This window comes from Leopardus geoffroyi, chromosome D3, assembly GCF_018350155.1.
Source record: "Leopardus geoffroyi isolate Oge1 chromosome D3, O.geoffroyi_Oge1_pat1.0, whole genome shotgun sequence".
Classification (NCBI taxonomy): domain Eukaryota; kingdom Metazoa; phylum Chordata; class Mammalia; order Carnivora; family Felidae; genus Leopardus; species Leopardus geoffroyi.
The window spans coordinates 28,624,080-28,649,953 of NC_059339.1; the positions used below are offsets into that span (position 1 = coordinate 28,624,080).

Here is a 25,874-nt window from a genome sequence, read left to right on the forward strand (position 1 = left end):
GCGCCGGAAGCCGAGCGGGGATTGTGGGAAATGGAGTCGCGCGCGAGGGCCTATGGGAAATGGAGTTTCAAGGCCCAGCGGGGTGACTTCTCGGCGCCCGCCCCCTCCCGCGTACCCCAAATCGCTGGCCTCTCTCCCAGCGCGGCCGTCGCGCGGGACATTGAGCCCACATGCTCTGGGCTGACGAGAGCCGGTGTGCGGGAAACATGGCTGCATAGTAGTCCTGATACTGCCCTTAGCAGGCCCACGCTGGCCACCTGCATTTCTTGCGACCCTACTGCGTGCTAGTCTCACCAAATCAATGAGATCCGCACGTTTGGGCAGAGCTGCTAGCAGTCTACAGATGAAATGAAAAGATTGTTTATCTGTCAAATATTTATCAGCACCTACTGTGAGCCGAGTACTGTGCCAACATGGTCCAGGTTCTGCTTTCCTGCCACTACCTTGCAGCGCCACATGCAAAGCGTGACCAGATAGACTTTTGTTACTGCTTCTGTTAGACTTGCAGAATCTCATATCCCACTGTATTTTGTAAGGGGTGGGGATGTAAGGAGCCTAAACTAAATCACGTTTATTGAGTTTTAGACATGGGAAATCTTGCTTGGCCCAAGAGCCATGTCCTGTTCATGGAGAACACAGCCCAGATCCTCGCTGGTGGCCAGATACCACACAGACTTGCTGGGTGGAGGCAAGTGAGCTGGAGGTAGGATGCAAGGGAGTGAGAGGGCCTGAGGATGCTTTTAGAAGGATAAAAGTTCTGCTGGGTAGGATATATGTGGCCCTTGTCAGTGCCAAAGGGAAGGGAGGATAAGTGGCAAAAATTCTGAGCCAAAATGGTCCACAAGTGCCAAGTGGACAATCACCAACATGAGCCTCAGAGAGTATGAGCTGGCACCTACTGTTGCCTGTTGAGTGCCAGGCCCAGGCTAGGCTGGGTACACCCCCTGTCTGGGTGTCCCAGGCAGGAGCTTAGGGTGGGGTGGAAATTGAGAGAGGAAATCGTGACAGTTTTCCCAGAAAGGCTCCTCTTGCCTACAGGGTTTGAAAGCTTTTCACATCTTCAAGCTTTTTTTGCTCATTCTCCTGAAAATAAGTTTTAAAACTCTGTATTTAGGATGATCAATTTGTTCTGGTTTCTCTAGGACTCTGTGGACTTTAGTTCTGAGATTCCTGCATCTCTGCAACTCCCTGAATCTAGGCCAACTGGCATAGTTGATGACCCTATCTATATCCCTCTTGCACATTTGTTTTCCTCTTGCACATTTTTAAAAAACACCTGGGTGGCTCAGTTGGTTAAGCATCCGACTTTGGCACAGGTCATGATCTCACAGTTTGTGGGTTTAGGCCCCGCGTGAGGCTCCGTGCTGACAGCTCAGAGCCTGGAGCCTGCTTAGGATTCTGTCTCCCTCTCGCTCTCTGCCCCTCCCCCACTTGTGTGCACGCATGTGCTCTCTCTCTCTCTCTCTCTCTCAAAAATAAATGAGCACTTTTTAAAAATTGAGACATAATTCACATACCATATAATTCACCATTTTAAAGTGTATAATTCAGTGTTTTTCAGTATTATTCACACATTCATGAGGTTGGACAACCATCGCCACTCTCTTACACATATTAATTTTTTTAAGTAGGCTTCACACAGCATAGGGCTTAAACTTAGGACCCTGAAATCAAGAGTCACATGCTCTACCGTTTGAGCCAGCCAGGTACCCCACTCTTGCATATTTTTAAGTTGACATTTAAATACTTTTCTGTGCATCACTGGAAAGGTATGACTGCAGTGTATCCTATATTGTATATGGGCTCCAAATGCATTTTTTTCTTTTTTTTTTTTTTTAATTATTTTTTTCAATGTTTATTTATTTTGGGGACAGAGAGAGACAGAGCATGAATGGGGTAGGGGCAGAGAGAGAGGGAGACACAGAATCGGAAACAGGCTCCAGGCTCTGAGCCATCAGCCCAGAGCCTGACGCGGGACTCGAACTCCCGGACCGCGAGATCGTGACCTGGCTGAAGTCGGACGCTTAACCAACTGCGCCACCCAGGCGCCCCTTTTTTTTTTTTTTTTAAGTATGTTTCATGCCCAGTGCAGAACCCAACATAAGGCTTGAACTCATGACCCCAAGATCAAGACCTAAGCTTAGAACAAGAGTTGGACTTGGGGCACCTGGGTGGCTCAATCAGTTAAGCATCCGACTTCAGCTCAGGTCATGATCTCACAGTTCACAAGTTCGAGCCCCGCATGCTGACAGTTCACAGCCTGCAGCCTGCTTTGAATTCTGTGTTTGTGTGTCTCTCTCTGCCCCTCCCCTGCTCACACTCTGTCTGTCTGTCTCTCTCTCAAAAATAAACATTAAAAATTAAAAAAAAAAAAGAGGTGGACACTTAACTAACTGAACCACCCAAGCACCTCTGTATTTTATTTATTTATTTTGAGAGAGAGAGCAGGGGAGGGGCAGAGAGAGAGAGAGAGAGGGAGGAAGAGAATCCCAAGTAGGCTCCACACTGTCAGTGCAGAGCCCAATGTAGGGCTCAATCCCACAAACTGTGAGATCATGACCTGAGCCAAAATCAAGAGTGGGACACTCAACCGACTGAGCCACCCAGGTGCCTCAACCACCCCTGCATTTGTTCTTCATGTCCTTGGACCTGCACATTCCATTCATCAATTTATGGAAAACATTGGCCTCATAACCTCATTGGTAAAGCCAGTCCTCACTGTCAAATCCTTGGGCAAATGAGACTGAGACTTTCTAGGGTTCTGAAAGTAGAGAGTGAACTTCCTATCATGTTTAACCAAAATGAGCATTGACATTTCTCCCCCTTCTGCACTCTGTTTTGGGAAGGCTGATAGACACAGAGATTCACAGACAGACAGAGACTGGGAGCTTGTCAAGAGTTTGTCACTGGGATAAAATTAAGTGCTACCCCTTTTGCTGCTTGCTCCAGAGCTCTATTTCTACTTGTCCCTTTGCGGCCCAGAGGTGGTAACTCCTAGGGCAGTGGTCTTTGGTTAGAATCTGGATGGGTGGCCAGGGAAGGAGAGGAGGTAGAGACAACCATAGACTTCCTAGCCTCAGGGAGACAGGAAGTCCATGGGAAGGTGGATGCTGAAATGGACCTGTACTCTCTCAGCACCTGCAGACCCCCCTGGGGACTTCAGTGTGAAAGTGGGTAGTTTAGACCCTGAAAAGGAAATGATGGAGGAAGCTGAAGCCATTCCCAGGCTTGACCAATATCCCACACCACTTGAAGGTAAAGTCTCTGCCCTCCTGGTTCCTGCAGGCTACCTTGCCATTGCTGGATCCTGTCACTGGCCACACATTTTATGAATATGATCCTGGGCCCTGCAGGAACTGGGAGCTGGAAGCTTCTGGGGCAGATGAAACTTCCCTGTAGGGAGCCTTGCACATGATCTTTGAGCATTTGTCTCTGTCTCCCTTCAGCCTCATGTGAGGACCCCTCTGATTCCCCACCTTGTTTTGGTGCTCAATCCATGGAAGGTACTCAGCTGCCCCTCTTTCCACCCTAGCACCCTCTACTGTGTTAACCTGGAGCCTCCAATCACCTCTTTGTGTGTGGATGGGGGTGGGGGGCGGTGGCGGTGATTATTGCTTCTACAAACAATACATGAAAACTTTAGAAAGGACCAAACATAAATCCCATCTATCAAAGGCAGCCATTATTTATATTTTGATAAATTTTCCTTTTCTCTCTTTCTCTCTCCCTCTATTAGTTTAAAAAATACAACAAATCATGGTGTAGCTGCCATTTGATCCTGTGCTATAAACCTAACATTGTAGAATAAGCATCTCCCAAGGATTAACAAATACTTAGCAATTGGAATTTTAATTATTATTTATTTATTGTTTTTTTCTTTAAAAAGATTTTTTTAAGTTTATTTACTTTTGGGAGAGAGAGAGATACAAAGACAGAGACAGAGTGCAAGTGGGGGAGGGGCAGAGAAAGAGGGAGATACAGAATCTGAAGCAGGCTCCAGGTTCTGTTCTGCCAGCACAGAGCCCGACGTGGGGCTCAAACCCATGAACCATGAGATCATGACCTGAGCCAAAGCTGGACCCAACCAACTGACCCACCCAGGGTCAACCAACTGACCCACCCAGGCGTCCCTAATTATAATTTAGATTATAAAACTACATCATGGGAAAACCTATAAACAATCAACTGTAACCGGTGTAAAATACAATTTTAGTAACAGTATCATATACTGACTATGAAATCTGTCATCTTAGTCATTCCCCTGTTCTTGGACCTTTAGATTGTGGATGTTTCATTTCCTATTACAGATAATGTGTGACAAACATCTTTGTGCACAGATCTCTGTTAGTGTTTCAGAAAATTTCCGCAGCCCAGACCTGAGTCCTGGGTCCTGGGGACATACATTTGTAAGCTCTAAATTCATGCATTAAACATATGATAGAATAATTTTTTAAAATAGGTAAAATCATAATTTTCAAGCAGATATTAACTTATTGAAGAGAAAGCTGTTAGGGGCACCTGGCGGGCTCAGTTGGTAGAGCATGCAAGTCTTTTTTTTTGTTTTTTTTTGTTTTTTTTTTTAATTTTTTTTTTCAACGTTTATTTATTTTTGGGACAGAGAGAGACAGAGCATGAACGGGGGAGGGGCAGAGAGAGAGGGAGACACAGAATCGGAAACAGGCTCCAGGCTCTGAGCCATCAGCCCAGAGCCCGACGCGGGGCTCGAACTCACAGACCGCGAGATCGTGACCTGGCTGAAGTCGGACGCTTAACCGACTGCGCCACCCAGGCGCCCCTTGTTTGTTTTTTTTTAATGTTTATTCATTTTTGAGAGAGAGGGAGAGAGGGAGACAGAGGATCTGAAGCAGACTCTTGGATGAGTGCAGAGAGCCCGATGCAGGGCTCAAACCCACAAGCCATGAGGTCATGACCTGAGCCGGAGTCGGACTCTCAACAGACTGAGCCACCTAAGCTGCCCAAGCGTACAACTTTTGATCAGGGTCCTGAGTTCAAGCCCCATGTTGGGTGTGGTGGCTACAAGAAAGAAAGAAAGAAAGAAAGAAAGAAAGAAAGAAAGAAAGGAAGGAAGGAAGAAGGAAGGAAGGGAAGAAAGAAAGAAAGAAAGAAAGAAAGAAAGAGGAAGCTGGTAATATATTACCAGCTTTTTAGTATTTGAGAATATTGCACTGAATATGTAAATGAGATAAAACTGGCCTCTTCTGCAGTGGGCGAGAGAAACCATTTGAATCTCCACCTGATATGATTTGCATGTCTACGGACAAGAATTATTTTGCATTGCTATTATCTACATTGGACAGAGTAGTAAATCAGCTAGGGTAAGGAAAGACTAGAATCCAATAGATGAGAAGGGTGTATTCTACACAATGCACAGTACCCCTTGAAGCATGAATTTTCCTTAAGTGCCTATCACATAATTTTTACAATTTTCTACTTTTTTCCAAGAAGAAAGCACTTTGCATGCCCACCAGCGGTTGTCACATTGTAGACTACAAAATTCAGTCTGGGTGAAACTACAGATCAAAGGACCCGGTTTCTTCAACAAGAAGAAAAATACAACATGAAAGGGAACTCAAAGATTAAAGGAGACTTTCGAGGTATCCCAACTATATGAACTATGAGTATGAGATCCTCGTTTGGATCTTGATTCAAATAAACTTCAAAAAGCAACAAAGAAGAACGTGTATAGGATAATAGGGAAATGTGATCCCTTGACTACTTGGTGATATTAAGAAATTATTGTTAATTTTGTGTGTGAGAGAGTGGAATTGTGTGGGTGGAAGAGGTCAAAGGCAGGATGTTTACACAGCAGAGCCTTGAGCTACTCAGCCGTTAGTGTTGCCAACTCCTGCGAAGCTGAAAATCTGCAAATCGTTTCTAAGTCCTCCAAACTTAACTACTAATAGCCTACTATTGACTGGGACTCTTACTGATAACATGGCCAGTTAACACCTATTTTATATACTTATTATATGCTGTATTCTTACAACAAAGTAGACTAGAGAAAAGAAACTATTATTAAGAAAATTGTAAGAGGGGGCACCTGGCTGCCTCAGTTAGTAGAGCATGTGTCGTGAGTTCAAGCCCCACGTTGGACATGGAGTCTACTTAAATAATTTATTTATTTATTTATTTATTTATTTATTTATTTATTTATTAAAAAGAAAATCATAAAGGAAAGTACATTTACAGTACTCTACTCTAAAAAGTCCATGTGTAAGTGGACCTGTGCAGTTCCAATCCAAGTTGTTTCAAGGTCAACTGAATTTATAAGGCTTGGTGGGGGCAGGTCTTTCAGTGTTGGAGCCAGAGTAGAATTGGGCAGAACTCCTGATATATAATAGTTTGGGGGTGATGGGCACAGCTAGAGGAGGGTTTGGAAACAACCCTGAGGAGTAAAAAGTCTTGAAGGCACCCTGTCTTGAGCTATCTGCTACACATTGAGCTATCTGCTGTACTGACATGGGACTATTCCTTCTGATGGTGGCTAGGGCTAGTTGAATAGCCTATTGTTCAGATAAATAGATTCTCAGGAAGTTCCTGAAAGAAACAATACAGTTATTTGCAACCTCATCCTTCTGAATGAAGTCCTGTTCACCCAATGTGGCATAATAAGAAGTCATCTTTTTTTTTTTTTTATTTATTTTTTTTTTTAATTTTTTTTTTTCAACGTTTATTTATTTTTTGGGACAGAGAGAGACAGAGCATGAACGGGGGAGGGGCAGAGAGAGAGGGAGACACAGAATCGGAAACAGGCTCCAGGCTCTGAGCCATCAGCCCAGAGCCTGACGCGGGGCTCGAACTCAAGGGCCGCGAGATCGTGACCTGGCTGAAGTCGGACGCTTAACCGACTGCGCCACCCAGGCGCCCCAATAAGAAGTCATCTTGATGGAGACAAGGAGCTAAAGTTTAGGATGGCTTTAATCCTCAAAGCTCTTGTTGTTTTCTGCACAAATGTTAGGATATGAATCTTTTCACAATTTGTCCTTGTCACTTACTGAAAGTTATTGCTACATCACCACCTCTAGATCGCCTGCTATAGGTCATTCCACAGTGCCAATGCACCATAGTTTATTGATGGACATTCACTTTGATTCTGCCTTTTCACAATTCAAAACATCCTCTGCCATGCTGTCTTACATCCTTCTGGGGATATTTCTCCAATACAGTCACCCAGAAGTGGAATCATTGGTTGCAGAGAGCCACTTTACATTTTATTTAAATGGTAATAGCTGCTGCCAATTGTTTTAGGGTATTAGTTATCTAATGCTACTGCATAAAAAATTACTCCACAGCCAAGCAGCTTATGACAGCAGTGATAAACATTTACTATCTTTCACAGGTTTTTTTTTTTTAAATTTAACATTTATTTATTTTTGAGAGACAGAGACAGAGCATGAGCAGGGGAGGGGCAGAGAAAGAGGGAGACACAGAATCCGAAGCAGGCTCCAGGCTCTGAGCTGTCAGCACAGAGCCCCATGTGGGGCTCGAACTCACAAACCACGAGTTCATGACCTGAGCTGAAGTTGGACACTCAACTAATTGAGCCACCTAGGCGCCCTTCACAGTTTTTTTTTTTTTTAACATTTATTTATTTTTGAGAGAGAGAGATGGAGCGCAAGTGAGTGGGGGAGGGGCAGAGAGAGGGGGAGCTTCAGAATCCAAAGCAGGATCCAGGCTCTAAGCTCCCAGTATAGAGCCCAACACAGGGCTCAAACTCACAAACCGTGAGATCATGACCTGAGCCGAAGTCAGACGCTTAACTGACTGAGCCACGCAGGTCCCCCTCCTATTTTTCACAGTTTTTAGGGGTCGGGAGTTCTGGGGAAGGTTAGCCAGGTCCTGGCTCAGTCTCCCTTGAAGTTCCAGGTAGATGCGGGACTTCAGAAGACTATAGTCTGGCAGAGAGACTGGAGGATCGACCTCCAATACAGTTCACTCATGGCCAGCAAGCTAGTGGCTGGCTTTGACAGAGGGGTTCGTTCTGTGGAGGCCTCTTCTTAGGGCTGCTTGAGTGACTTCAGGACATGGTGGCTCACTTGCTGCAGACTCAACAAGACAGAAGCTGCAAAACCTTATATGACCTGGCCTTGAAAACCACAGGCTTTTTCTTCTGCCTCATTCCATTCCTTGGAAGGCAGTCACTAAGTACCGCCCATATTCAAGGAGAGGAAGATTAGGCTTTACTTTTTGAAGGGAGGAGAGTCAAAGAATTTGCAGATATATTTTAAAAACACCGTGTGCTCCAAACTTGTCATTCTGATTTACGTTCTTATCAGCAATGTATGTATTCTTACCCACACCAACCAACACTGGATCTCATCCTATTTTATATTTGCCTTGCTGATGTTGACAAAGAGACTCTCCTTGACCGAACTTTAGTCAGGCTTCTCTGAGCCCTCTTCTCAACCAGGCCTCAGCCTTGGCCCCCTTGGCCTACCTAGCTCAGCCTTAGCAAAGAATTCTACTAAGTCAGTTTAGGGAGCATCCCCCACCTTTGATATCTAGTCAAGTTCTTCATCCCCCAGCTCTGATAACCCTGGTGGGCCAGTTTAGCAAGAATCTCCCTATCTTGATGTCTGATTTTAGTACTCTTACATCTACTGATCCTCTCAGTCTGCTCTTTGGCTATAAATCCCCAGCTCTCTTTGCTGTATTCAGGGTGGAGCCTGATCTCTTTCCCTATTGACATACCCCTATTACAATAGCCTTCCTGAATAGTCTTCCTTACTGTTTTAACAACTGTCAGATTAATTTTTTCATTAACAATGTATGAAAACGTGGTGTATTGTTTGCACTTCCTGATTATTAATGAAATTGAACTTGACTTCCTTTGTTTACAGCCACTGGGACTTCTTTTTCTGTGAGTTTCTAGTAAATATCTTTTACTATTTTTCTGGCTGGTTGACTTTCTCATTCTCAATTTTTAGAAGTTCCTTATTTATTCTGGATAATAATCTTTTGTCTGTTATATATGTTGCAAAAAACATTCACTGATATATTTATTGTATCATTTGTGTTTTTGTTTTTTCTTTCACTGATGTTGATGATTCTCTCAGGCATTAAATGATTTGTTTATCCTCTTTTGAGTATTCTCCATTCATGTCCATTTCCACTTAACTGGAAATTCCTAATATCTTTTTGTTTTTAACTTTTAAGTTTTATTTATTTATTTTGACAGAGAGAGAGAGTGCGGAAGGGGCAGAGAGAGGGAGAGAGAAAGAATCCCAAGCAGGCTCCATACTGTCAGTGGAGTACCCGATGTGGGGCTTGAACTCATGAACCACAAGATCATGACCTGAGCCAAAATTAAGAGCTGGACACTTAAGCAACTGAGCCATCCAGGAGTCCCTGATCTGAGTACATTTTGAGATGATGGTCGCTCTAGCTCTGAGAAGACTTGGGAATGTCCTCTCTTCTCAGTCCTGGCCAGCATCCCACTTTGCTCTTGGCCTGCTCCCCTTCACTCATTCTCATTCTCTCTACCCTCCAGCTCCTCCCTCCATCCTGAAGGTGCTGTCTTCAGTCTCTTCTCAAGCTGTAGTCCCATCTGTCCTCATGTCGGAGGCCAGACCCATCCCTGCCATCTTCCGGTCTTCCCCGTCCCCTGTCCTCTCCTCCTTTCACACCTCAGTCACTGAAGGCTGGCTTCTGCCACTCCAAGGGAAGGGCTCCTGTAAACACACCAAAGGCCTCCCCATAGCAGATCCAGGGGCTTTGCCTCCTGTCCCCTCTGGGGCCACCCTCACACCTGGACCTTTGAGATTACTCTTCCCCTGTCTCCTCTATGGGTTCCTGCTTTCTGGGTGTCCCCTGGAACATCAATGTGCCTCATGCTCTGTCTTCAACTCACTCTCCTTTCATCACACATGTACTAGTTCGGTGTATCACCTCTGGCTAAAGTGCATGATGTCCATTACTTTACCTCTAGGCTGAAAGGTCCTTAGCTGGACATGTGTAGTTTCCTTACCCTGCCTGGGGCCAAAGTGAGCCTAGTCTTCCCCCAAACCTGCTCTTGCTCCAATATCCTTGTGATGTGGGTAGCCTCATTGTTCTGCACCATCTCTTGGGCTCACTCTTCCTCCCACATCATTCATGTGCAGTGGAGAACTTGTGTCCTTCCCGGGTTTCCAGCCAGCGCCAACCTGTCTGCACTCCCTGCCCATCTGAGGCTATAGCTTCACTGCTGCCCTTATACTTGGCCTCCTCCCATCCTGTAGTCCAGAGTCTGCAACCCACCTTGGCATCTGCCATCCTTAGCTGAAGGCTGCCCTCCCGGCCACATCCACCTGCACCTCCAGAGGTAGTGTCTGCTTTCGTCTTACCTTCAGGGTCAGAAACTCCTGGTGGCCTCTGGACCATTCATTCCTCTGGATCTCATCTTCGTGCCTCTGCTGACATTCCTCATTCTGGAATGCTTTTCCCACTCCCCCCAAATTCTAATTTGTTGTGTAGCTAGGGGGTCACCTCCTCCAGAAAGCCTTCCCAGAAGTCCACTCCTATTGGGAACCTCTGGTCCTGGAGTCTGGTCCTACTCTCCTGACCCTTGTCTAGATTCTTGGGCAGCTGTGTGGGCTCAGCCAGGACAGTGCCTCTCTTCCTCTTCTACATTCCTCTACCCCTTTCTTTTTAACCAGGAGCCATCCCTAGCCACATCCTTCCACCACAGCTCCACCACCCTCCATAACACCTCTCATCAACAGCGGTGTGGAACACCCCAACTTTATCTATCAGGAGGCTCTGCTGGCTGGAACCTCTGGACAGGGCAATTACAAACGAGCCTCGGAGGACAAGATCCTCTTGCAGGTGAGGTGTGGAAAAATGAACGCCAAGAGCCTCCTGGCAGACTGCTGGGGTCTTTGGAATGGGAATTGGACTTACTCCAGAATCTTAGTAAACAGGAAAATACCTGTTCACTCTGACCGTGTTCATCTTTTCTCTCCAAGATCCAGCAGAGGGCAGGCGATCAACAGGGGCACTGTGGCCTAAAGGGACCAGGAGGGAAGGAAGCAATGAGTGAGAGATGGAATGAATGAGAATGAGTGAGAGAGATAATGAGGAGAAAAGGAATAAAGGAGGGAAGGGATCGAAGGAATGAGTGAGTGAGGGATGAATAAGTGAGAGCGAAGGAGAGATGAAACAAGAGAAGAAAGGAGGAAATAGATTTACGGGCGCGACCCTCCCCAAAAAGCATTGCTCTATTTATTCACTTATTCATTTATTCAGCCCCACTAGGTGTCAAGAGTTAAGCCAGATGCAGAGACGCACGTTCACCCGGGCGGCTGTAGCCCTTCTCCACTGAGCCAAGACCGGAGCCGCAACCGCACAAGAGCTGCTTGGGGCGACGCCCCTCCTCCTGCCCCGGCCGGGCGCCCTTCCCCCAGCCCCCTAGTGAGGCGCCCCCTGGTCTCCGTGCGCACCCTGTCGGCGCCTGCGCAGAGCGGCCATGTGACTCGCTGAGGCCCCGCCCTGCGGCCGCACGCCCGCCCCGCCCCCGCCTCCCGCGAGTGCGGCCTCGGCTTGCGGCGGCACCAGGTGAGCTGCGAAGCGCGGGTAGGGCGGGCCAGGCGGCAGAGAGCGCGGGTGGTAGGCGGCGGGCGGCCGCTGGGCCTGGGTGAGCAGCTCGGGGGGCGCGGGGACACAGGGGCAGGCGCGGGCCGGAGGCGCGGGAGTGGCGGCCTGAGGCTAGCCCTCGGCCTGACGTGGCGGGGGCGCGGCGGGCGGGACCCCCGGGCGCGGCCCGGGGTGGGGAGCTGGCGCTCGCAGAAGTACCAGGCCTCCGCTTGTAGGCGGGACCCGCCGGCCTTCTAGCTCTCGGGAAGGCCTGTCACCTGCGGCGGGCCTTCCTAGCCGCGACCCTCCGCGCTGCGCGCGGGCGGGTTCTGCAACAGGCGGGCGGGGCGGGGCTGGGCTGCTGCCACCTGGTGTGACCTTGGACCTCGGCCTGCCTGCCTCAGTTTCCTCAGCGGCACACCCAGGCCCAGGGTCGGGGGCCCGCGGGTTGCAGCTGAGGGAGTCCAACCTCGCTGGCTGGCGAGGTTTCCCAAGAAAAGCCGGAGATCGCGCTGTCATTGCAAAATCTTGGGCCCCGAAGCGTTGGCCGCGGGTTCTAATTATTTCCAAGCCTGGGTGGGCTGGAGTCTCGGAGTTGCCATCGCCTGATGCCCACGGTCCCTTTCGCGCTAGGCGTCTGTGGGCTCGGGCCTGGGCCGTAGGTTTGGCGCGCCAAGATGCCCCAACTCAGCTTTCTGGAAGACTCGTGCCAGAGAGCACCTCAGTTGGCACCTCTGTGATAGCTCCACACTCTGGAAATTAGTACTCACTCCCTCGTCTCCTCTTCCCGACTGTCGTTTTCCCTGTATTGCAGACCTTGCTTCATGCTGCTAAGGATTGGGGTTCATTGAGTGCAGACGCTGTTTTGGGGCTCTACAGAGACCTGAGGGGTGCCTGCTCAGTGAATGGTGTTGAGTTGGGGCACCTGGGTGGCCCAGTCGGTTGAGTATCCGACTTGGGCTTAGGTCATGATCTCACAGTTCTGTGAGTTCGAGCCCAGCGTCGGGCTCTGTGCTGATAGCTTGGAGCCTGGACCCTGTTTCCTTCCAATTCTGTCTCCTACTCTCCCTGCCCCTTTCCTGCTCGTGTGTGCGGGAGCATGCTGGTGGGCCCGCGCGCGGTCTCTCTTTTTCAAAAATAAATAAGCGTTAAAAAAAAATTTTTTTTTGAATGGTATTGAGTTGAAAATTCTTTGAAAATGCTTTTGACTCTCATCCATGAGTTCATAAAAAGGCATTTTACATCTTTCAATTTGGGACATAAAGCTTCCTTCCTACTCACCTCAAAAACTTTGAACAACACAAAATGGAGGGGCCTTGCTTGTGATGAGTAGAATCAGAAATGCTATGGAGCCAGAGGGAACTTAATCTAGGGAAGAGCTTCATGATAGAATAACTTCTGTAAAATGAATCGAGAAAGAAGGTGACACCAAGTGAGCGCCCAAGAACATTTCAAATAAAGAATGACATGGGAAAGGAATCCCAAAAGAAGTGTTGCATTTGACCTAATTTTTTATTTTTTGAAGCTTTGTCAATTACTGAAGTATAATTACATTGTGGAATGCTGTTTTTCTTTGTCTTTTTTTAGTGTTTTTTTTGAGAGAGTGAGAGCGCCTGTGGGCTTAAACAAGTGGGGGAGGGGCAGAGAGGGGAAGAGAGGACAGCAGAGAGCCTCACTGGGGGCTCAAACACACAAACTGCTAGATCATCTGAGCCAAAGTTGGGTGCTTAACCTACAGAGCCACCCCAGGCACCCCTGAAATGCTGTTTTCATCTAAATCAACAAAGAGTGAAAAGAAATGCTATTGGTGGGCAAGACAGTGGTTGGAATCAGGTTCTCATACTTTGCTGGTGGGAGAATAAGTTAGTATAACCTCTATAGAGGGCAATTTGGCCATATGCCTTACAATGACAAATATACATTAAAATTAATATGATCCAACAGTTCTGTATCTAGAACATTTTCCACAGATCACTGCTGCATGTGTGGCATATACATCTAAAGGATTTTCAGTATGTAACTGCAAAAGCAGACAATTGGAGGAAACCCAGATGTCTCTCTGAAAAGAACTGGTTAAATATGCTTTATCCATACAATAGACTGTGGGAGGGATATTAAGTTTTCATATGCAAAAGTTAATAAAGGGTGAAATGGTGTAGATTTACAGATTTGCCTTCGAATCTAGATGCCCCCTGAAAGGAAGGTAGAATAGTAGTTTTCTTCCAGGAGAGGATCTGGTTGGGGCATAAGTTGGAGGGAGACTTAAGTTTCACAATATGCCTTTCTGTGCCTTTTGAATTTGAATCATGTGAACATATTAAAAATAAGTTTGAGAATGTAATTTTTATTTTTATTATTTTTTTACCATTTGTTTATTATTGAAAGACAGAGACAGACCGTGAGCAGGGGAGGGGCAGAGAGAGGGAGACACAGAATCCAAAGCAGGCTCCAGGCTCAGAGCTGTCAGGACAGAGCCCGATGCGGGGCTCGAACTCACAAACCGTGAGATCATGACCTGAGCCGAAGTCAGACGCCCAACCGACTGAGCCACCCAGGCGCCCCAGAGAATGTAATTTTTAAATATTTCATACTGACAGAAAAGTTACTCACCGCCTCTCCCTATCAGATCCTGATGTTTTGTCTTACTTGTTTTTTGTTTGTTTTAAAGAAAGAAAACATTCCCTTTTTCCTTGCTGGAGATAATCCTGATCCTGAATTCCTTTAACGTGTCTATACTATCTTATACCATAACACCTATCTATAAGTAAAATTGAATGGCATTTTGATGGGTGTTTTCAAACTTTCTGTACTATATTCTGTGGTGTGCTTGTTCCTCTTTGCGGCTTTGAGATTTCTCCATGGTCATGACTATAGCATGAGTTCTAGTTTGCTCATTTTAACTGATATCTAGTGTTCTGTCAGCTCACTGTGTGCAGCATCTGTTCTTCTGAGGATCGACATTTTGGTCATGGCCAATGCTTGCTTTATGAACAAGGCTGTGAATGTGTTGTGCTCCAAGCTTTGCTCCTTCAGAGCAGGAAGTTGGTTCATTTTTCTTCACACTGCACTCAGCACCTAGCTTAGTTCCTTAATTGTGCTTGGTGAATGTGCTTGGCTTACCCAAGGAGGCAGTCTTCTCATTGTACTGTATTCTGGACTTGTAGTAAGTGTAGCTACCATTGATCCCTTCCCAAAGGGGCAGAAGTGCTGATGTGCTCACAGAGTGTGGGGACTCACTGGGGACTGATGTCTGTTGGAGTAGTCAGTCGCCATTGCCACCACTAGAGACGGAGGCCCTCTTGACTCCCTAATGGTCATGGTAGTGAGGAGGAAGCGGAGGCTTGGAGATGAGCTAAGTGCCCAGAGTCCTGTGATTAGCAGGACTGTGATTAGACAGCCATGGGGTTCTGCGATGTGGGTGAGGTAAAGCCTTAGCTGGTGAGTAGCTAGAACAGCTGCATTGATGGAGCATGCCTGTCATGTTCTTGATACGGTGACAGAGGGAGAAGTGATTGAGCTAGACCTTGACCAATATGGGGTTATAAAGAAACAGGCCTAGGTGGGAGTCTGAAGGTGTTCAGAGGATGACTCATGTCCCTTTTGGTCTTAGGGCTAGTGACGGTATAGGGGAAGGAACATTTTGAGCCAGATAGTGGGGAGATCTAAGCAGAAGGCAGTAGGGAGCTAGTGCTTGAGAAGCCAGGTGGTATACTCATTGGGCATTTGGGGACTCCCTGCAGCCTGAGCAGGGGAACTCAGGAGGATGGGACAGGAGGAAGCAAACCCGTTGGAGTGTCACTACTGTGGTCTCTGACCCAGAGTGGTGGCCATGGAGGACTAAGGGGATGGGCGTCTGAGATGGGAGAGAATGAATCAGAACTAGAGGGTCTGATAGGACACAAGGTATAAAAAGGAAAAGAGATCAGAGAACATTGAAACCATGAGGTTTCTGACATGGAAATGGTGGCTGTGTGAATAAGAAAACCAGACCAATGGAGAGGGCTGCTGGCTGGATTAGGCATTGAGCTGGAGGTGCATTTGCTAAAAGGCAAAAGATTTATATGATCTGAAGAGAAACTGGAGTATTGCATTTGGGAATATAGGGGAGATTCTTGGGAACGAGGGGGAGGGCTGGGACAGAGTGTGTTGGCTGAAGGGAAGAGATCAGAAAAGAGGGCATTGCCACGCAGCAGCATATCAGGTCAGAAGTGGTTAGTGGGGGATATCCCTTGGCCTCGGCTGTCTGTGTATGAGCCAGTCTGGGGTGGGAAGGAAGAAGTGGATGGGTGAAGGTCTCAAATCCAGGAGGTACATTGAGGGGGCCAGCACAGAGGGAAATTGAATATGTTGGATGGGAAACAACAATGAGTCCAAAGCAATCAGGTGGAGTGGGGAAGAGGGGGAGAGGAAGGGGGAGGCAGTAGCAAGGAGTGCTCTTGAGCTCTAGTAGTGAGGAGGGAGGCCTCTTCCTTTTGGCAAGTTTTATAGTAGAATCTATTTTTCTTTTTTATTCTCTCTGTCTCTCTCTTTTTAATTTTAAGTAGACTCCATGCCCAATGTGGAGCTTGAACTGAAAACCCTGAATTAAAAGTTGCATGCTCTGCCCACTGAGTCAGCCAGGCACCCCTATAATTTTTTCTCCTAAAGATACAGTCCAAGGGAATTGGAGAAGAAACTAATTTAGGGGAGGGGATAGTGGAATGGTGGTAGGTGGGGGAGGCAGATGTTCACAGGCAGTGAGGCAGGTGCCCCTTGGGCTATTGCCTGCTGGCTGGGTGTGACAGTGTTGTGGCCTGGAGAGTGCGTAGCTCAGTCCCACAGTGCAGTGCAGGACTGGGTAATCCCCTAATTCAGAGTGAGTGACCCAAGTGTGTTTGAGGTAGGTTTGTTTTACTGACTGGGTTTCTGAGGCTCCAACTCATATTGTGTGCATGTTTTGAACATGCTGACTCAATTATTACAAAGTAACCTTGAATTAAAAACATGATGCAGATATCTTGAATGCAGCAGGTCTAGTTGAAGTTACTGTGCTTGACTCAGAATCTTGGTAAAAGAAGACAAGTCCTGGACCCTTTTCTGGGTCTCCTGGTCACCACTCAGGTCTCTTGTCATTTTTATGCATCCATTCTACATGATGGAACCCAATTTTGTTCTTTCTCTTTCTCTCTCTTTTTTAAGTAAACTCTGTACCCAATGTGGGGCTTGAACTCACAACCCCGAGATTAAAGAGTTGCATGCTCTACTGACTGAGCCAGCCAGGCGCCCCAGTTTTGTTCTTTTATTTATTCAATTGTTTAATTTTATTTTAAATGTTTATTTATTTTTGAGAGAGAGAGAGAGGGTGCACACCTGCGGGAGGGGCAGAGAGACCAGGAGATGGAGGATCTTAAACGGGCTCTGCAGCAGAGAGCCTAAAGCAAGGCCCAAACTCATGAACCTTGAGATCATGATCTGAACTGAAGTCAGATGCTTAGCTGACTGTGATACTCAGGCTCTTTTTTTTTTTTTTTTGTAATGTTTATTATTTTTGAAAGAGAGAGAGCATACCCACAGGAGGGGCAGACAGAGAGGGAGACAGAGGATCCAGGCAGGCTCCTCACTGTGAGTACAGAGCCTGATGTGGAGCTCAAACTTATGAACTTTGAAATCAAGACCTGAGCTAAAGTTGAACGCTTAACTAACTGAGCCACCAGGCACCCAAGGTTTGTTCTTTCTTAATGGCAGAGAGGAAGAGCTCTTGAGAACCTGTTCTGTGCTGATGCTTTATATTCATTGTTTACCAGTTTTAGACTTTCCCAACAGGAGGGGTGATTTTATTTCCCTTTTTTCATTTGAGGATCCTGAACTCAGGTTGGTCATGCAGTGAATCTGTGGTAGGGCCAGGGCCCCAACCAAGGTCAGTCTGTTTCCAGAACCTTTTGTTTCCCAGAGATGCTAAAGGAGATAAAATTTAATGAAGAATCTTAGAGATGAAGGGACACACAGGTCATCAGGAAGGAGGCTCCAGGTTCAGATGAGCAGTGGGAGGGAAGAGGAAATTCAGGGGTTTAAGACCACAGGGGCAGGGCACCTGTGTGGCTCATTCAGTTAAATGGCCGACTTGGGCTCAGGTCACAATCTCAACTGTCGGTGAGTTCTAGCCCAGCTTGAGTCGGGCTCTGTGCTGACAGCTCAGAGCCTGGAGCCTGCTTCAGATTCTGTGTCTCCCTCTGTATCTGCCCCTCCCCCACTCACACTCTCTCTATCTCTCAAAACTGAATAAATGTTTAAAAAGAAAAAAAAAAACCACAGGGAAAGCACAGGTGTACTGGTGGGAGGAACAAAAGTGCCAGGAGCAGCAGGTGCCACTTGGGAGAAGAGCTGGCCAGTCTGCGTATTGTGTGGTGTTACCTCCCTGGCTTATTCTGTGTCCCCTCTGTCTTGCCAGCTGACAGCCGCAGTGGTGAGGTCTGGTGTGGTGGTCAGGATGGCAGAGGAGCAGGAGTTCACTCAGCTGTGCAAGTTGCCTGTGCAGCCCTCACACCCTCATTGTGTCAACAACACTTACCGGAGTGCACAGCACTCCCAGGCTCTGCTCCGGGGGCTGCTGGCTCTCCGGGACAGTGGCATCCTCTTTGATGTGGTCCTGGTGGTGGAGGGGAGACACATCGAGGCCCATCGAATCCTGCTGGCTGCGTCCTGCGATTACTTCAGGTGAGTTACGTCACGTGTTCTGTTCTTACGAGTAAGGTAACAGGTAGTCCTGGCTCCACTAGGTATTGTGTTGGCACCCACAGTGATCTGGTGGGAGGGACCAGCCAGAAGCTGCCAAGTCCCTTGCTTCTCCCCGAGCCTCTCCCACTGCTTGTTGTGATGACTCCCCAACAGTGAGTGGGACAGAGGGGTTTTTGAGTCTGTTTTTCTTCCAGCTGTCTTGTTTTTGGGGCACCTTCTCTTTTTTCCTATTTCTCTTTTATTTATTTATTTTTAAGTAATCTCTATACCCAACAAGGGGCTCGAACTCACAACCCCAAGGTCAAGAGTCGCATGCTTTTCTGACTGAACCAGCCAAGCGCCCCCCTTTCTTCCTGTTTTTTTAAAAAGCCAATGCTAGACTTTGTTGTGTTTTATAAAATGAATTTTCTATATCTTGGTATAAAACACATTTTTGTTCTATTTTACTCTGGTTTCCCCAATATTTCATTTTGAAAAATTTCAGATCTGTGGAAAAGTTGAAAGAATATTACGAACATCTTAATACCAGTTGTTGACATTTTGTCATATTTCCTTTCTCTTCACACACACAGACACACACACATACATGCCTCCCCCTTTTGTTTGAGAGAGTACACTCTATGCATGCCAGTAGGGAGGGATGGGTGAGGAGGGAGAGAGGGAGAGGGAGGAAGAGAGAGGGAGAGGGAGAGAATCTTAAGCAGGCTCCACACACAGTGCAGAGCCTGACAACAGGGCCCCATCTAATGACCCTGGGATCATGACCTAAGCCGAAATCAAGAGTCAGGTGCTTAACTGACTGAGCCACCCAGGCGCCCCCATACATGCCTTTTTTAAGACATTGTGGCACTTTATACCTTAGTCTTTTAGTGCCCCCCTCCCCCAGTGGTGTTCTTGTAAGGCTGGTTAGAAGCCCACCCGAGCGGGTGCCAAGACCAAGGCTGAGTGGTCAGTCCTGTATATGTAGTGTCCACATAGCCATGTGATGTGAGGAATTGTGCCTTTTGTGCCCCTTCCCTGGCCGTCGACCTTCTGGCCCACACCTTCTCATCTTGAGGGCCTAAGTCTCTGACCTTCTTCCTTCCTCCCTGGATTCTTTGTCCCTTGGGGTTTCTCATGGCTTCCTGCATGACCGCATCCCAGCCATTGGCACATTGGGAAGAATTGGTGCCACTGCCCTCATTGCATGCTTGTGAGAGGAGGCTAAGGAGTGAGCCCCAGCCATGGCTACCTGATTCCCATTCCAGTTCTGATTCTGATTGTTTCGTCTTCAAGTATTGGTTATAGTTCTTGGGTTTTTTTGTTTGTTTTTTAAGTAATCTCTATTCCAATGTGAGTCTTGAACTCATGACCCTGAGATCAAGAGTCACATGCTCCTCCGACTGATCTAGCCGTGCGCCCCAGATTGAGTGAAATATTTTTTCATGGTGTAAGTATTGGCCTCCTGTTTTCCCGAAAGAGTTTATACAGAACGTGACCAGTGGTGACCTAGGGCAGACATGGGCAGGCTCTCTTGCCCCTGTTTTTGCTGTTACTCAGCAGTGCTGCCCTTCTTTGCCTTTCCTGCCCTGCAGTGATATCTTCCAGGCTCAGCTGAGGTGCATTTTCCTCTGGGGAGCTTGCTCTTCTTGTCTTGCACCTTTTCCTAGCCCCTGCCTCTCAGGGCTAGCTCCTCCCTGCAGGCGGCTGCTGACCTCTTGGGGCTAAAGAGCTGGATGGCACTTTTCTTAAGAGGCGCCCCCTACAGGAAGCCTCCTTTGGTATGCACTCTGTGCAGGGTTTAGGGATTGACTAAACCGTGATCTTGGGTCTTGGTTTTTTGGCTTGTGGTAAGAACTGTCCACTGTACTAATCTTTTGGCTCCTGTAACCCTCTCCTGCTTTGCCCTGTCTACTCCTGGGCTGTGTGTCAGGTGGCTCAAGTGTTCTGTATTGTATGTGGCCTCTCTGGGTCATGTATCCCTCCCTGTTTTCATACTGTGAATTGTAAGACAGTCAACTTAACTCAATGTCTGTGATTTTGAAAATTTGAATAAAACTGATGATTTTCTACAAAGTGTGTATTGATAGAACTTCATGCCTGAAACAGAAAGTTCTATTTTCCACGAAAGCATGAAGCCCAGACACATCCTGGGGAGTTATCCCTTTTATGAACAAACTCTAATGCCATTTAAGCTTTTTCATAGCAGATAAAGAGAAAGGAAGTTTCCAAATTATTATTATTTTTAAAAAAATTTTTAACATGTATTTATTTTTGAGAGACAGAGAGTGCGAGCAGGGGAGGGGCAGAGAGTGAGGGAGACACAGAACCCAAAGCAGACTCTAGGTTCTGAGCTGTCGGCACAGAGCCCGACACGGGGCTCGAACTCAGAAACTGCGAGATCATGACCTGAGCCGAAGTTGGATGCTCAACCATCTGAGCCACCCAGGCACTCCAGAAGTTTCCAAATTTTTAAAAAAGAGAGTTATATAACACAGGTATCAAAATTGGAGAGATTAGCCAACACACAAGAAAACTTCAGCTTGTTTGTGAATGACAGCATGACATGTTCAGTGAGACCTCAGTACAGAGCTCCAGAACACCACTGTCCCTAATGTTACTTGCAAAGCAACAGACCATAGCCCAGGGAGGCTTTGTTTCCATGTCAGAGAATCTTTTTTATAATGCAAGTCGTCCTTAATCACTCAAAGGGGACCTTGTCTGTAGCCCTCCACAGACATCAGCATCCATTCCCACAGCTAAAATACTTTTTGAATATGTGGGAAAAAAGTTGAAAGCACCACTTTACCCCTGCCCTTCCTTCCATATCATCTCCCCACCTCCCCCTCACCCCCCATGGTAACTATTTTCAAAAGTTCCTATTCATCCGTACACTGTTTATTTTTGCAAATACTGGTCCTGAAATTGACAAATTGTTTTGTTTTTTTGTTGTTGTACCACCAAAATGTCATAAATGTGTTCAGGGGGTCTCTTTAGAGCTATTTTTGTTAGTTGGTAGCTGTCTAGTGGTTGATTTTGTGGGGGATAGGGAAAGGTGGGTTCTCCCACATTGCCATTTTTTCTATGAGGTTTTTTTTTTTTTTTTTTTTTTTTTTAAATTTTGGTACAAATTAGTGAACCACAAAACCTACCCTAAACTCATAGGAGGCTTATTTTATTTTATTTTATTTTATTATATGAAATTTATGGTCAAATTGGTTTCCATACAACACCCAGTGCTCATCCCAACAGGTGCTTTCCTCAATGACCATCACCCCCTTTCCCTTCCCTCCCACCCCCCATCAACCCTCAGTTTATTCTCGGTTTTTAAGAGTCTCTTATGGTTTGGCTCCCTCCCTAATTTTATTTTATTTTTATCCCACTCAGTATACTTGGAAATATTAAGGAGTTTGGATATGAGATACTGACCTAGGCCCTTCAGGGGTGTGACATCATACATGGCATGGGTGCAGTGTTTTTCCAGTTGAAGCCTTTTGAATTCTGAAACACACTTGGGCCTCTAGGGTTTGGACCAGGGATTGGGGGCCTGAGTAAGCTCATGTAGGGAATGTTCCTCACTGGACATCAGAGGGAGCTTGCTGGACATCTGGTTATGGTATCCTAGCGGTAGAGGCAGCCCTCATTATGATTCTGCAGTGTTCTGTGGTGGTCATGCCCTGCATTTATTTTGTTGGTCCCCTGCTGTGATTTTAAGCATATACGATAAGATTTACCATCTTAACCATTTTTTTCATGTTTATTTTTGAGAGAGAGAGAGAGAGTATGCCGTGTGTGTGCAAGCAGGGGAGGGGCAGAGAGAGGGAGACAGTCTGAAGCAGGTTCTGAGCTGACAGCAGAGAGCCCAACGCGGGGCTTGAACCCATGAACTGAGAGATCATGACCTGAGCTGAAGTCAGACGCTTAACCAACTGAGCCACCCAGAGTTTTTAAGAGTACAGCTGAATAGTGTTAAGTGTATTCACACTGTTGTGGAAGGGGTCTCTAGAACTTTATCATCTCGCAAAACTGAAATTCTGCACCCATTAAACAACAGCTTTCCATACCCTCCTCCCAGCCCTACCATTTCACTTTCTGTTTCTAGGAACTTTTTTTTTTTTTAACATTTATTTTGAGAGCTCATGTGTGCATGTGCATACATATGCAAGCAGGGAGAGGGGCAGAGAGCAAGGGAGAGAGAGAAACCCAAGCAGGCTCCGCACTGAGCGTGGAGCCCCATGAACCTTGAGATCATGACCTGAGCCAAAATCAAGAGTTGATGCTTAACTTACTGAACCACCCAGGCACCCCTCTAGAACTTTTTATAAGTGGAATCATATGTATTTGTCCTTTTGTGACTGGTTTCTTTCACTTAGCATAATCTCAAGTTTCATTCACGTTGTAGCATGTGTCAGAATTTCCTTCCTCTTTAAGGCTGAACAATGTCTCGTATGAATATACCATTTTGTTAATCCATTCATTTCTCAATGGATACTTGGGTTGTTTTGCCTCTTGGCTATTGTGAATGATGCTGTTATGAATGTGGATGTACAAATACCTTCTTAACACCTTCCTTTCAGTTCTTTTGGGTATGTACCCAAAAGTGGAATTGCTGGGTCATATGTTAATTCTATGTTTAATTTTTTGAGGAATTGCCATGCTGTTTTCCACAGCAGCTGCCATCATTTTAACATTCCCTCCAACAATGCAGAAGGGTTCCATTTTCTCTATTCTCACCAACACTTGTTACTTTGTTTTTGGTTCTTTTGTTTTTGGTTTTGTTTTTGGGTTTTTTTTTTTTTTTGGTAGTGGGCCATCCTAATAGGTATGAGGTATGGACATCATTTTAAAAGTTTTTCCCCTTTTAAAGTTTTATTTTGACATAATTTCAGTGTTACAGAAAAGGGGTAAGACTATGATAAAGAATTAAGCACCCATTTTTGGTTAAAAACAACAAAACCAGAAGGAGTGCCTGCATATTTTATTTTTCTTTTGGCCTTTTTTTCCCTCCCTAACTCTTGTTTTGAAAGATATCAATCCTATAGAAAAGCTGCAAGATCAGTGGAGTGAACACACCTGTGACCTTTGCTTAGATTCATTGGTTAACATTTTGCATATTCACTTCAGAGTAAGTTGCAGATATGACAGTTTTACTGGAAATACTTTATTGCATTTCTAAGAATAAGGGCCTTCTCTGGTATATCTTTAGTACCATTATAAATCTAAGAACATTTACAGTCATTCCATAATTTTATCTGATGTTCATATTTAGATTTCCCTAGTTTTCCTCAAAATGTTTTCTGTCTCCTCCCACCCCTCTCCATTCAGGATCTAGTGAAGGTCCACGCAATGCTTGGATACCCCAAAGAGTGAGTCAGGGTACCACGGAGTGGGAAAGCACCCCTTGAGAGTGTATGCATGGAGTAAAATATCTAGGAATTAGACATAACGTGCGAGTGTCAGGTCTGTGAGCAGGTGACCTATAAGACCTGCAAAGAGACCCAGAGGCTGGCTTGTGAGATAGAGTCCATTGTGTCCATCACAAAGATGCTAGCTCTCTCTGTATGAGTCTAGATGTGTAATGCATTCCCTATAAAAACATCAAGAGACTTGAGGCACCTAGTGGCTCAGTTGGTTGGGCATCTGACTTCAGCTCAGGTTATGATCTCAGTTTGTGAGTTCATGCCCGGCCTCAGGTTCTCTGCTATCAGCACAGAGCCTATTTCAGATCCCCTGTCCCTCTCTCTATCTGCCCCTCCCTCCCCCCCAAAGTAAATAAACATTAAAAATTTTTTATTTTTTTTAATGTTTATTTTTGAGAAAGAGCACGAGTAGGGGAGGGGCAGAGAGGGAGACACAGAATCTGAAGCAGGCTCCAGGCTCTGAGCTATCAGCACAGAGCCCAACGCCGGACTCCAACTCACAAACCATAAGATCTTGACCTGAGCTGAAGACAGACATTCAGCCAACTGAGCCAACCAGGCGCCCCAACATAAAATTTTTTTTTTTTTTAAATCAAGAGACTTTATGGGGGCGGGAATTACACATAATGATTCTAAAGTCCAAATTTTCAAAAGCAAGCAAGGCCAGGAAATTGTTGAGAAGGTAATGAAAGGAGACTGGCCCTACCCTACGTTAGTTAATGCATGTAACAGAGCTGCAGTAATCCTGGCTCCTGGTGCCTGAAGAAATGTTGGAATGTTACTGGGAAAGATGAGAGGTTTGAACACAGACACAAGCCTACCACGAACTTTGTGTGTGGTAGAGATGGCATCCCAAGTGGGGGAAGGTGATGATGGGGTAGTCCTCTTGAAAAACATAAAGTTGGACTGTTTTTAAAATTTTTTTTATGTTTATTTATTTTTGAGAGGGAGACACAGAGTGTGAGCAGGGGAGGGGCAGAGAGAGAGGGAGACACAGAATCGGAAGCAGGCTCCAGGCTCCGAGCTGTTAGCACAGAGCCTGATGTGGGGCTCAAAGTTAGGAGCCCTAAGATCATGACCTGAGCAGAAGTTGGACGCTTAACCGATTGAGCCACCCAGGTGCCCCTGGTTTTTTTTTGTTTTTGTTTTTTGTTTTTAAATGTTTGTTTGTTTGTTTGTTTGTTTATTTCAGAAAGAGAGGGAGCACAAATGGGAGAGGGGCAGTGAGGGAGACACAGAATCGGAAGCAGGCTCCAGGCTCCCAGCTGTCAGCTCAGAGCACAACGCGGGGCCCAAACCCACAAACTGTGAGATCATAACTTGAGCCAAAGTCAGGTGTTTAACTGACTGAGCTACCCAGGTGCCCCCTGGATAAATGTTTTTGATGTTTTTCCCTCATAGGGAAGAGCTGTTTTAAGTTTGGCATAAAACTCACAGGCAAAAAAAAGAAAATGAGAAATTTGCATTCAAAACAGACAGACTTCTCCATGACAAAAGGCATCATAAAATCAAAAGATCTGAGGTAGAAGAAAAAATTTCAACTCATCCAAAAAAGGGCAGATTTTTCAAATTAACAAGACAGAGTCTAATAGAAAATGGACAAAGAATCTGGACTGTTCAGAAAGAATATAGAAATGACACTTTAAGGAGCACCTGGCTGTCTCAGTCAGAAGAGCACGTGACTCTTGATCTCGAGGTTGTGAGTTCAAGCCCTATATTGGGTGTAGAGCTTATTAAAAAAGAAGAAGAAGAAGAAGAAGAAGAAGAAGAAGAAGAAGAAGAAGTGGAGGAGGAGGAGGGGGAGGGGGAGGGGGAGGGGGAGGAAGAAGAAATGGCACTTAAAACACTTGACAAGATTATCTGTCTGGTTCATTATAAGATTTCTCCCTTAGAAGATTGTTAGTATGTAGGCAGTACTATCAAAGTATAAATATATATAAACCCTGTGTCCCAGCAATTGCTTTCATAAGAATCCTGTCAGGCACTTAAGCAAAATGTAAGACCATCCGTCTGGTGAAATAATGGGAGATTAGAAGTAACCCAGGTGTATCCCAGCAGCAGGGGGTTAAATCAACCATGATAGCCTTTACAGGAAGAGGGGCAGCCCTATGTATACCAGTAAGGAGCCATTTCCAAGATGCATTGCTAAGTCAAAACGTGATGTAGAATACAAGGTGCATACATGGAGTG

The 25,874-nt window shown here is 46.0% G+C and overlaps 1 protein-coding gene across 2 annotated transcripts in view; it reads left to right on the forward strand.

The window, feature by feature from the left end:
- Nucleotides 1-11,465: 11,465 nt before the first annotated feature.
- KLHL22 (kelch like family member 22) overlaps nt 11,466-25,874 on the forward strand; it is a 40,150-nt gene continuing 25,741 nt past the window's right edge. The window contains exons 1-2 of one of the 2 annotated variants that reach the window (XM_045457031.1): nt 11,466-11,553; nt 17,999-18,264. In XM_045457031.1, coding sequence (XP_045312987.1) covers nt 18,038-18,264 — 227 coding nt within the window. In that variant the 5' untranslated portion in view covers nt 11,466-11,553; nt 17,999-18,037. Of the gene's footprint in view, nt 11,633-17,998; nt 18,265-25,874 lie in introns of both variants that reach the window. The other variant, XM_045457032.1, reaches the window with a different exon arrangement.